Source organism: Heloderma suspectum, chromosome 1, assembly GCF_057233095.1.
Source record: "Heloderma suspectum isolate Gila_16-S chromosome 1, 16-S_ref, whole genome shotgun sequence".
NCBI classification, from domain to species: domain Eukaryota; kingdom Metazoa; phylum Chordata; class Lepidosauria; order Squamata; family Helodermatidae; genus Heloderma; species Heloderma suspectum.
The window spans coordinates 120845032-120858588 of NC_139458.1; the positions used below are offsets into that span (position 1 = coordinate 120845032).

General features: G+C 46.5%; 1 protein-coding gene across 3 annotated transcripts in view; it reads left to right on the top strand.

Moving 5' to 3' along the window:
• The first annotated feature begins 1138 nt into the window (after nucleotides 1-1138).
• Nucleotides 1139-13557, top strand: part of KCNC1 (potassium voltage-gated channel subfamily C member 1) — a 204685-nt gene continuing 192266 nt past the window's right edge. For all 3 annotated transcript variants that reach the window (XM_084855046.1, XM_084855044.1, XM_084855045.1), the window contains exon 1: nucleotides 1139-1708. In XM_084855046.1, coding sequence (XP_084711172.1) covers nucleotides 1139-1708 — 570 coding nt within the window. The remainder of the gene's footprint in view (nucleotides 1709-13557) is intronic.

Consider the following 13557-nt stretch of genomic DNA (forward strand, 5'->3'; position numbering starts at 1 on the left):
GCTGCCGGAGCGCTGTCCGATTCAGCACCACGCCACTCGGCAAGCCCGCGCCGAAGTCCTCGCTCCGTCCCAGGAGGGGCCTTCGGGCCGACGCGGCGGGGGCCTCGATTGCTGCTGCGAGGTGTGAGCTGCATCGGCAAGTGGCGACGCCGAAGAGGGCGCGAAGAGGGGAGGCTCCGGGGACGGATTTCATGGTCTTTTGTCTGAATCGGAGAGCTGCAGCTGAGGCCGATAGATACCTATCTATTTCCACCCCCAGCCCCCTGCCCCCAGACTTGCTTTGCCACTGCTTCATCGTCACCACCACTCCTTCAGATGCGTTGAATTTCGTGTGTATTGGTTTGATGCTCTATTGTTCAAAATCTACCCACATATTTGGATTGCTACGTGTTGAGCTCTTCCCAGCAGCCACCTCTTGCTCCTGCCTCTAGGACTCCGGTGCAGAACGATTTTGTTTGAAAAGCATCAGCATCTTCCAGAGATTTGCTCTGATGGTTGCAGCTGGGCATTGCTATCTATCCCCTTTCTTCCTCCCACCATCTGTGTGAGTGTGTATGCGTGTGTGTGTGTGTGTGTGTGCGTGCGTGTGGTGTCTGTACTGTGAACCCTGTATTCCACTTCCTTCAGTCTCTTGTTGCAGGCATTTCCACCCCCAGTTATTCCCTTTTCCAACCCTCTGGTAGGTCAGCCATGTGCCAGTAGATGTATTAATTGCCACATCTACCAGAGGAAGGGATCTTCCGTTCTGATACTCAAACTTACCCAACCAACCATCCCTCACAATCACTGTTCTTGGAGGCAGTGCATCATCCGTATATATTGTTTTATTTTCTTTTTTTGTGGGCTCCCTGAACCCTTATTTTAAATGGTACTCAGATAAGAGTTTCAATTGCTGAATCAAGGACCTGCATCTGCCATCATTAACTTTCACTGGTACTCTTGACTTTGCATCACCTGGAGTGAAGGGTACAGGTGGTTACAGACAGTGGATGCCTTTAATGTGGGCATCCCTGGCCCTCATGGATAAGGTACCAAGTTAGTTATTGATTGCAGACAAGCAGGAAATCCCCCCCCCCATGTACTTGCTGTGTGCTGTGCTTGTTTGGATGAGTCCACGACATGCCGAATAAGAGACGAGATGGGCCAGGGTGATGAAAGCGACCGCATTGTGATCAATGTGGGAGGGACTAGGCACCAGACTTACCGCAGCACCTTACGTACCTTGCCCGGCACTCGGCTGGCCTGGATCGCTGAGCCAGATGCCCACAGCCACTTTGACTATGACCCCCGCACGGATGAATTCTTCTTTGACCGGCACCCAGGTGTCTTTGCCCATATCTTGAACTACTACCGCACAGGTAAGCTGCACTGCCCAGCAGATGTGTGTGGACCACTGTATGAGGAGGAGCTGGCCTTCTGGGGCATCGATGAGACGGATGTGGAGCCCTGTTGTTGGATGACCTACAGGCAGCACCGTGATGCTGAAGAGGCCCTTGACAGTTTTGGTGGGGCACCTCTAGATAGCAGCGCTGATGATGGAGATGCAGATGGCACTGGAGACTCAGGTGATGGTGAGGAGGAGCTGGAGATGACTAAACGCCTGGCACTCAGTGATTCCCCAGATGGAAGGCCTGGGGGCTTTTGGAAGAGGTGGCAGCCCCGTATCTGGGCACTATTTGAGGATCCCTATTCCTCCAGATATGCAAGGGTAAGCCATACAGTCAGAATGCAGAATGCCTTATTTACACAAAATCTAGGAGGGATTTTAATTCAGTGCTCCTTACTAGTCCTTGTTTGCATTTCATGCCCTGGATACTTACGCAGGTCTCCTCTACTGAAGAGCAGACAGAGAGTCATGTGCCTTCTAAGGCAGGTACCACATGAGTACACAAAGGCCAGCACCTTGGAACAAGGGCAGGTGCAAGGGCACAAAGCACTCTTTTCCACAAGGAGGCAAAATATTGTAACAAGAAACCAGGATTCCAATCGATTTTAAAGACACACCTTTCAATATTCACAAAAGTGACTGCCTAGAACAGCTTCCCCAAACCTGGTGCCTTCCAGATGTGTATGCATTGGACTCCAACTTCCAGCATCCCTAGCCAGCATCTGGGATTGTAGTTCAACACATCTGGAGGGCATCAGTTTAGGGAAGGCTGGCCTAGAATTGTTCTGTTGTCAAGCTTCTTTGTTGACCTACGTCCTACTTTTCCCTCTTTCAACAAGGTGAAGATGTATTCGTTCCTTAAAGCCAGCTGATTGAAGGCTTGTACGCTGAGTTTTTTTGGCTGAGCTAAAATGGCATTCTCTTTTATCAGATTTCCAAGCCAAAGGGCAGGTATGATGCTCTAGACTTAGTTTTCACTTTAGCAGTTGCATTTTTATTAGACTAAAGTGATTCATACCAAGACATGCATATTGGAAGGTATATCTTATTGTAGGGCAGCAGGATGACTATTCCTCTCTTTCTGAACCAGGAACTAGAAGCAATAGAAAACAGATTCTGTGCTCAGCACATCACTGTGAATGTGGTTGAAACAGACAATAGAACCTCTCAAAATTGGTATCTTTGCTGCTGGGAGGAAAGAAAAATACTCTTGTGCTAATCTAGGGACAGATTCTGCTGCCTCTGATGTCATCAGCAAAACACATACTGATGTCAGTGGGGGCTGGATCAATCTCATGCAGCTGCTGCTTGGGGACAGGGTGATAAATGGAGAGGACAGATGGATAGAAAGGTGGTTCACTTTTGTGTGGTCATACAGTGTGTGTGGGGTGTGTGTGGGGGGTGTGGGGTGTACACATAATCACTTTAAGACCGCACAAAAGCAAACCATATTTTCCATCTTTCCATTCTCTCCATTTTCCACACTGTTTCTATATCATACACACACACACACACACACACACACACACATAATCTATTGATCTATCTAAATTCAAAGTTGGGAGTTAGTTGGTCATCCCTTTTTGACTGCCTTTCTGTTGACCAATTCTCATGAAACACACTTCATTGGAAAGCTCTTGACACATAGATTCCATGAATAACAATGATTATTCACTATAATTCATAGTCAAGAGTTTATTAATGTCTATAAACTGTGGTTTCATTTTTCTCCGCGAACTGTGTTTGTGGGGAAACAACTGCTTGTTACAAATATTACATAAAGGAGTTCCTGTTTCCCCACCCCAATATCTTGAGTGTTCTATGTATGTGTGTGTAATTGACTGATAGATATGTCCTGTGTGAAGAGAAAAGAGGGATAAGGCTAAAAGACATTTGGAAAACAGTTGTATGGAGGAAGATGAGCACATTAGATGAGAAAAACTGGATGAATGATTAGGTGCATAAAACAATTGTAGTTACTTACTGGAAGCATCAGGCTCAGTAAATATCTTACAAGCAGAACTGGTGCCACTGCCAGGTTGGCAAAGGAATGAATGAGACCGGCTGCTTGGAGCCCTGAAATGCTTTCTACACGTCCTCTTTTAGGTGACGGCACTTTCTTTACATACTCTTCTGAGATTTCCTACAGAATTAGCAAGTTGAAAGTTCTGTGTCTTTAAATAGTGTGGAGCAGAAGAGATTAATTAAATATTTACCTCAAGATAAAAGAAGAGTATTCTTGAGCAGCAACTTTTGGATCCCAGTGATCTTTTCCAGGGGGGTATGAAAGTATGGAGGGAAGGTTAGAAGACTTTTTCAGACAGACTTTGCTGGCTTTCTGTAATGAAATATGAGAAACGTGAACACAGGGTGGATTCTGAGAAGTCTCCCCACCCACCACCCCAGTACCCTGTAGGTAATTAATTACACATAGACTAGGGTCAGAGACATCCTGTCCCAATTAGCAATGTCTTGTGCAATAGTCCTCAGTCAAAACTCAAAATGAGACTCCATTTGAGGAGATATGGCAGCTCAGGGCTAAAGCACAGCCCTTGGATGTAGAAGGGTGAATCCATGGCATCTTTCAGGTTGCAGGGCCATGAAAAACACACTGGGGAGCCTCTGCTAGTCTGAGTAGAAGATAAGATTGAGCTGGATGCACCAATGGCCTGACTCAGGCTTCATCTGACCATACGTCGGCCATAAATCAATCCAGCAGAGCAGCTGTTGTGGATAACCTGTGTTTTTAGTGGGACTTGCATCAGTTCTGGAAATCCATGCTCTTTCACTGGATTTATATGTCCTCCTGGTAAAAGATATAACTGGATCATTCTTGTTCTTTTCTAATTAGCGAGTTTTGCTATTCATAATTCATCTTGGTTTTTTTGTTTTTGTTTTGTATGTGTGCCATATGAAGCCTTTGGATTTCTTCTACCATGATCTATTCCAAAAGCTACTGTGAGTGGATAGTTCTCCTTAATTCATGATATTATATGCAGGTTTTGCACAGTGTCCATAAGGAGTAAGACATAAACACGTAAACATTTTAAAATCTGTCTAATATGTTCATAAGCCACCCATTAAGGATACATTAGCAGACACTTAACATCTTATAATACAAACAGAAACTAATGGATGTGTACATTAAGGAGTACTTGGATCTATGCTGTGATAATTTAATGGCAGACCACACAAAAGACTTTAAACTAGCTAGGTAGTCATGAAGAAGAAAAAGATCAATAGGCTCATTAACATATGGAGAGTTAAAAAAAAAAGACTGCTAAAGAGGATAAAATGTTCATCTAACAAAGATACATGGATAAAGTGTCATTCGCCTTTCTGTACAGTTCTTCAATACTTAAGGCTTGCATTTATAAGTTTTCACAATGACTTTAGCTGTAACCAATTGCCATATGGTATAGATGTGATCATGTGGGTGAAGGCAAATCTTATATTTCCAAAGTCTTTGAAGGTTCCAAAGCCTTTCAAAACACCTGCAATGGAGCACCTTTTCTCTGAGCAACAGTTATGAGCAATGCTTCATCACATTTCAATTTTTCTTATGCAAGAGCCATCAAACTATATAGAAATGTATTATTTGATCCTGAATGGAACTCAGTTTCTTCATCCCATCCAAAAATATAAGCAAGTATTCCATGAACCCCATGTGTAACCTGTGCCACATATTCATACATGGACATCAGTATCTCTTGTTTGAAAAACAGATTTTAGAATTTAAACATTCCAGACTTGTTCTTTGCAATGGTTTCATCCATGTGGGACTATTTTCCTCTTCCCATTGCCTGACCAACAAAGAAAGGAGTGAGATGAAAAACAGCTATACACTGTACATGCTCAAGCTGAGAAAACTTGAATTCCTGATCGATATATTTACAACTGCAGTGGACAGATGGAATTTAATTTTAAAGCCTCAGATATCAGAGGCACAAGTTTTAGATGAAATATTGCTCTATGTAATACATTTTACAGATACAATAAAATCTAGGAAAACAACCCTGGATATGTAATCTAATGAGTAAAAGCAAATCCAGTGATTGAGGACAGTTAGTAAAATACTAATAGTGAACTCATTCTCTGAGTGTGGATCCTCATGTAGCAAAAATGCCACATCCATGCACAAGAGGAAAGTATCAGCAGGCCGGGGAGGGATCCCCAAATTTCGCAGAAGTTTTAAAAACAAATCGTAAGGAAAAACACACACACCCTGAGTGGTGGAGGACTGCCATGCCTCTGGTGGAGGAGTCCTCTTCAGGGGATGATATGGAGCCTCCTGAGACAGGAGGCCTGGGAGAACAAGTCAGTGGAGTAATGCAGGCTGATGGCTCTGATTTTGGTGGGGCTGTTATTTTATTTATTTATTTATTTATTTATTTATTAAATTTATTAATCGCCCTTCTGGCTGGTCACCCAGCCACCCTGGGCGATGCACAATACACCATAAAACAATTTAAAACAATAAAATTCTATCATAATTTTTTTTTAAAATACCCTAACCCACCCCAAATGCCTGCCTGAACAACCACATTTTTAATGCACGATGGAAGCTCATTAAAGAGGGGGCATGACGGAGTTCCCTAGGGATGGAGTTCCACAGAGTGGGGGCCACCACAGAAAAGGCCCTCTCCCTTGTCCCCACCAGTCTAGCTGTCCTGGCTGATGGGACAGAGAGAAGGCCATCCGAGGCTGATCTTGTTAAGCGGCCTGTCTGGTGCTGCTGGAGGCGCTCCTTAAGATAGGCTGGGCCGGAACCATATAGGGTTTTAAAGGTCAAAACCAACACCTTGAATATGGCCCGGAAAACAACTGGTAACCAGTGTTACTCCTTCAGCACTGGAGTGATGTGATCTCACCGGCGGCTGCCTTTAATCAGGCGAGCCACCGCATTCTGTACCAGCTGCAGCTTCCGAACCGTCTTCAAGGGTAACCCCACATAGAGCGCATTACAGTAGTCTAAACGAGAGGAGACCAGGGCATGTAGTACCGATGGGAGCAGATGGTTGGGAAGGTAGGGGCGCAGCCGCCATATCAGATGGAGTTGATACAGTGCTGTCCGGCTCACAGCTGACACCTGAGCCTCCATGGACAGCTGGGAGTCCAAAATGACCCCCAGGCTGCTGACCTGGTCTTTCAAGGGTAGCCATACCCCATTCAACACCAGGTCAACATCCCGCAGCCTCCTCTTGTCTCCCACCAAAAGTACCTTGGTCTTGTCAGGGTTCAGCTTCAGCTTATTCCTCCCCATCCAGCCACTCACCGTCTCCAGACATTTGGACAGGGATTCTACGGCCAGCCTTGGTGAAGATTTAAACGAGAGGTAGAGCTGCGTGTCATCCGCATATTGATGACACTGCACCCCAAACCTCCTGATGATAGCCCCCAGCGGCTTCACATAGATGTTAAATAGCATCGGCGAGAGGATGGAACCCTGTGGCACCCCACAAGTAAGTGGCCACGGGTCCGAAACCTCCTCTCCCACTGCTACCCTCTGGTACCTGCCGGAGAGGAAGGACTGGAACCACCACAATATAGTGTCTCCAATGCCCAACCCCTCCAGGCGGTCCAGAAGGATACCATGGTCAACGGTATCAAAAGCCGCTGAGAGGTCGAGGAGAACAAGGAAGGAGCATTCACCCCTATCCAGAGCCCTCCTCATATCATCCACCAAGGCGACCAAGGCCGTTTCTGTCCCATGCCCAGGCCTGAAGCCCGACTGAAATGGGTCTAGATAATCAGTTTCTTCCAAGTGTGCCTTCAACTGCACCGCCACCACCCGCTCAATCACCTTGCCCAAAAATGGCAGATTTGAGACTGGGCGAAAGTTGTTCAGAACTTGAGGATCCAAGGAGGGCTTCTTTAAGAGCGGTCTTATCACTGCCTCCTTGAGGGCTGATGGCATCACTCCCTCCTCAAGGGAGGCGTTCACCACCGCCTTGATCCCCTCACCCAGTCTCTCTCTGCAGCTCATAATGACCCAAGATGGGCAAGGATCAAGTTAGCAGGTGGTCGGCCTTACAGATGAAAGCACCTTGTCCACTTCATCAGAAGGAAGAAGCTGGAACCGATCCCACAAAACCGGTTTGCCACAGGCCGCCTCTTGCTCACTAACTGTATCCACAGTGTGCAGAGTAACACACCTAATCTGATCAATTTTATCTGCAAAGTGCCTTGCCAAAGCCTCACAGGAGGCCTTAGAATGCTCCAGTGGTTCCGGAGCCACAGGACCGACCAGGGTCCGGACCACTTGGAACAGCCTCCTGGGACAGCACTCTGCAGACGTGATGGAGGCAGCATAATATTCCTTTTTTGCTGCCTTCACCGCCACGTGATAGGCTGAAGATACAGCTCTAGCCCGTGTCTGATTGTCTTTGGAGCGAGACTTCCGCCACCGGCGCTCTAGCCGTCTCACCTCCTGTTTCAGAGCTCGTAACCGCGGATTGAACCATGGTGCAGTCCGAGCCCTGTTCAGGGGGAGAGGGCGTTTCGGAGCCACCCGATCTAATGCCCCAGTGATTGCGGCATTCCAGCCACCCACCAGGGTCTCGACCGAGTGGCCGTTGGCATGCCCCAGAGAATCCCCAAGCGCGTTCAGGAATCCATTTGGATCCATAAGACGCCTGGGGCGGACCATTTTAATGGGTCCTCCACCCCTGCGGAGGGGTTGTGGAACCGAGAAGTCCAACATCACCAGATAGTGATCTGACCATGACAAGGGGGTGATGGATATACCCCCGACTTCCAGATCACTCCCCGCTTCTCCAGAAACAAACACAAGGTCTAGTGCATGGGTGGGCCCATGTTAGTGGGCCACATGGGTGGGCCCAGTTAGAATATGGTGCAGCTCCCAGGAGGCCATGGTCTCCATGAAGTCCCGAGGTGCTCCTGTGAGGATGGCCTCCGAATGTACGTTGAAGTCCCCCAACACCAGTAAGTTAGGGGACTGTACACGCACATCAGAGACCACCTCAAGCACCTCGGCCAGGGAGTCAGTCATGCAGCGGGGTGGACGGTAGACGAGCAGAATCCCCAGACCGCCCTTCGGGCCCAACCTCCAGTACATGCACTCAGCAACCTTGGTCTCCCGGAGATGGGGTCTGGTGAAGTTATTCCATTCTAGGTCTTGTCAAAACCAGCCAGAACTGTAAAGGAGCTACCCAAGGTGCTGAACCCATTTTGGGGATAGGGTTCAGCACCTTGGATGGCTTCTTTAGAGTTCTGACTGGTTCTGATTGAAACCTAGGAGGGATTCTTAGTCCCACTGAAATCAGAGCCACCAGCCTTCACTGCTTCAGGAAAGAAGATCCTGGGCTCTCTCTCTCTCTCTCTCTCTCTCTCTCTCCAGAGAGAGAGAGAGAGAGAGAGAGAGCTTCAGATCTTCCCTATCAAAAGGTGGAAAGCTCTACTTCAGAGTTAGAGGGGGATGCTGGGCCACCACCCAGCCCCCAAGAACACAAGTACACCTAAGACCATGGCCAGGCAAAGGAGTGCCCACTTGCAGGAAAGGACTCTTCAGGAGTAAAGGCCTCCTTGTGAGCAAGGCCCTTCTCATGAGTAGGACTTTTGCCAAAGGGCCTGTGATGAACTGCAGCTGAGCCCTGGATGGGGGCTCTGGGAGCTCAGTCTACAGAAGCCTTCAATTCCTGTCTAGCTACTGCTGGAGTAATGCTGGTCTATCAGCTCTGGTGCTTTGTTTCTGTGTCCTTGCTCCATGACTGAGCTTTTGTGCTACTGTCCTTTGGATTCCTGCCTGACTCTTCTTCTTGGACTGCATTTGTATCTGGTTCCTTATCTGTGTTTGAACCTTGGCTGTGCCTCAGACCTCCGTCTTGGAACTCTCCTTCTTGCCTGGTAATACTGTGCTTTGACCGTTGCCTGTTTACTGACTATCCCTGCCTAGACCTGCTCTTTTGCTGGACCGATACCTCTGTGTTTGACCTTTGCCTGCTTATTGACTTGCCATTGGATTTGCCCCCCCTTTTTTTGCCTTATTGCCAAGTCTGACCCAGCCAAAGCAGGACACGGACTCGAAAACAGCCCAGTGAGGACTGAGTATACTTTGTGGGCAAGGAACACTGACCACGCTAGGAGTGGGTATGGAAAATGAGGGATGAAGGGGATTGGCATGGAGTACCCCACAGACCATAGGGCATGGCTGGCTGGAATCTTGGACACTGCAACTTTATGTTGTTCGTCTCTCTTGTCCTGGAAATGAAAGCAGGAGGACTGCTGCATGGGAATACCAGACGGCCTGATGCTTCCCTGGTATCTGCCAGATACTAACCAGTGGAATTGCTGAACTTAATACCTGCCAAAAATGTAGCACACCATGGATAAGAGCCCTGGCAAGATCATTACAGAGTCAGGCAACCACATGCTCAGGCATAGGCAAGAATATCCTGTGAAGTTCAAGACCCCCATGGAATTTAGCAATATCTATAGTTCTATTGTTTTGCAACGTGCCTTGAAGTTGTCAAATAATAAGAGATTCCATTAATTCCTTTTCTGGGATCATAGTTACTTTATCGATGTATAATCTTTTGCACAAATATATATATATATATATATATATATATATATATATATATATATATATATATATATATTTAAAGCTGAATTCCTAGTCTTATTAAAGTTATTTGTATAGACCAGAGATAAGCAACTGGACCCCTCAGTGCCAAGTCTGCCTCCCAGTTGCAGAGGTGAGAATCATGTAATTAAAGGGGGAAGTATGGAACTGTTGCAATGACTTGCTGGCAGTCCCACTGCGGGGCACTGGGGTCTGTGGGTGCGAGTGGACTCACGCAACTGAGTTTACAGTCCTCTCCCCGCCCTCTACTATCCCAGTGTGCTCCCCTCCACTCTACAGAGTGTTCCCCCAACTCTACAGAGCAGACTTGAGGAAGCAGGGGAGGAGGAATCAACTCTACTGGCAGGTGTATCTGTCTAGTGACAGAATGACAGTTGGATTTCATCTACAATATTTTCTTAGATCCTTTCAGTTAACATAATCCCAAGGATAGTTTGCGTGAAACTTTCACATAAACAAGGTGTCAATGAACAGCTAGCGAAGCCAATCAGGAGCCAGTAGTTCAGCTTTCAGAACTTACCATCATCTAGTAATAGACACTTATTATTCCTAATGATCTCAAAGGAACTTATGAGGTAGTTGCAATCTCTAACTAGTTAAGACCAGTCAGAACAGTTGTGTTGAATTCAGTAAAGACCATCTTCCGCACTTCTTAGATCAACCTGCAGCTTGAACACGAGATGTTAGAAAGTTAGAAAAGTGATGGTAGATTTCACCAGATTTCCTTGTACTTCATGGTATCAGGGTTAAAATGAAGCTGTTTATTTTTACTGTAAAATGAGCTTTAAAGTAAATGCACCCTCCTTTTCTTTCAAGATGTGTAACTTTTAGATAGGCAAGTGACTGTGAATTCTGTCACTCTAAGCTAGCTGAGAAAACAAGTACGGGTGAAGGGCCAGTACGGGGAATCCCTATACAGGATAATGATAAGCCCTCATATGGGGCACTTACCCATGGGGGGTGGGGGTATTGTGCTTGTCATGGGGGAAGGGGAACCTCTTCTCTCTAGTGTGGTTCAAGGTAGACTGGGGTGCTTGGTTGCTCAGCTGGGCAGTAGCTCAAGCTCCCCTGGGAGCCAATCTGCTGTGCTGGGAAGTTTCTAGAGGTGGGACCTTGGAGTGGACCTGGGATGGAACTTTATCCCCCTGGTCCTCTCCCAGGGTAGGGGGCCTGGCCTAGGATTTTAAGGGACAAAAAAGAAAAGGAGGAGAAATCTTGTGGAAGAGATGGGAAGTGAAAACAGTCTCAACTGATAGCAGATCCTAGAGCATGATGGTATTGTTATCTGACACTTCAAAAACACCAAGAAATTCAATTACAAATTTTCTATTTTGTATACCGTACAGTATGTGTTGTATACTGTACAGTGGACAGTATCCAATACTGCTGCTCTACTCCCACCATTTCTATTGTGCTTGTGGGACCCACCACTTGCCCAACTGGAACTAGAGCTTCCAACAGCAATCCCAGAAACTAGCAGAAACATGCATTTCCAGAAAAAGACAGGTCAGCAGAGCATTGCACTCATTTCTGATTGCTGCAGGATCCTTTAGCTTCCTGTTGTGCTAGCGGTGGGTCCCACTAGCACACGGACAGCATTGGATACTGCCCAGTGAATGTATTAAGTTATGATCATTTAAATATCCTAAACCAAAGTAATGTAATTCAGGCACAAAATGGTCTTTACTCTGTGCTACATCATGACGTAATAAACAGAACTGATGACAGCCCTTTAAAAACAAACCTCTTTACATTCAGTGTTGAGGTTAATGGCTGAATCAAAGCCCAAATAGGGCAGAAGAAAAATGCATATATTTTCTCCCATTGACTAAAACATGTTTGTGCACATTTTTTCAAATATATTCTTTCTTTCTTTTTCATGTGCACTTTTCAAATGCATTCTTGGTTTTGCTTGAATCACATTGCAAGTTCAGAAATGAATGGAATTCAGTCTGCAAATTGTGGTTGGGTCTGCATTCAGTTCTGGAAGGTGGGGCTTGGATACATTCTTGTCAAAAAATAAACTGAAATGAATTTCTTATCCATCCCAAGCTGGGCCATAATGAAATTGTGGGCCTCAGCCTGTCACTCTCTGGTTCCAAAGCTGCTGCTGCTGAATGAATGTTGTGTGAATGTATTTGGCTGCATTTCTCTCCTCCACTGTCTTCTGTAATTTGTGCTTTTTATTCACTCTCCCTATGGTTTCCCCAGTCTCTTTCCTCTCTTCCACTATCCCTCAGAATTGCCTCATAAAAAACATCCTCTTCCTCAGATCTCCCAGGGCAGTGCCTCAGGGCCAAAAAAGGCTGTGCTCCATGTATCCTGCAGGGGGTTACACTTTACAAGGTTACAACCTCTCCTCTACCACTAGTTGTTGTGACGATAAACAGGGAGAGGATGATCACACTGAGAAATTTCCTTGAGGAAGAAAGGTAGGGTAAAAATGTAATAATAAAAGGTTTAGAAGGAGTTTAATGTGTGGGTATTTGGCACAATTGTTTTTGTCCCCTGCTTATGTTACTTGTTCATAATTAATTCTTTAAACTGAGCTTGCCCAGTAGACTTCCTCAGTTCTGACAGGGAGTTCTGACAGGGAGCTGGTATAATTAGAATGTGTGTAGATAGCAAGAGAGACAGCAAACTGCATCTGTTGACTTGCTAGTTTCCTTCTTTAGTATTTCAAACCATCAGGATAATAATATTGGCACAGGAGTTTTCCCATTGTAAAAATTATCTAGCCAATTATCTAGACCCATTTCAGTCAGGCTTCAGGCCTGGGCATGGGACAGAAAGGCCTTGGTCGCCTTGGTGGATGATATGAGGAGAGCTTTGGATAGGGGCGAATGCTCCTTCCTTGTTCTCCTTGACTTCTCAGCGGCTTTTGATACCGTTGACCATGGTATCCTCCTGGACTGCCTGGCCGTTGGAGACACCATATTACAGTGGTTCTGGTCCTTCCTCTCCGGCAGGTACCAGAGGGTAGCACTGGGAGAGGAGGTGTCAGACCCATGGCTGCTCCCTTGTGGGGTGCCACAGGGTTCCATCCTCTCGCCGATGCTATTTAACATCTATGTGAAGCCGCTGGGGGCTATCATCAGGAGGTTTGGGGTGTGGTGTCATCAATATGCGGATGACATGCAGCTCTACCTCTCCTTCAAATCTTCACCAAGGTTAGCCATAGAATCCCTGAGGGATGTCAGAGAATTTCGCCATGAATCTCGGGGAGGCCGAATGCCAGCAGATTCGGCCCCCCGAAATCGGTGGCGAAACGGTCTCCCCCCCCCCCCCCCCGGGACGGGACTTACCTTGAGCAAATCTCCCTGGCGGCGGCGGACGGTCTTTCGACCGGCTGCCACCGCCACCATTTCCAGTAAAAAACAAAACAAAAAAACGTGATAGGCTAAGTAAAGATTTACGTAGCCTATCTCGGCTAGATTTTTAAAAAATACCATGATAGGCTACGTAAATGTTTACGTAGCCTATCACGGCTGAGTAAAAACAAACAAAAAAACCCCGCGCGTACGCAAATGGTGGCACCCATGGGCGCCGCCATTTGCTTTCCTTA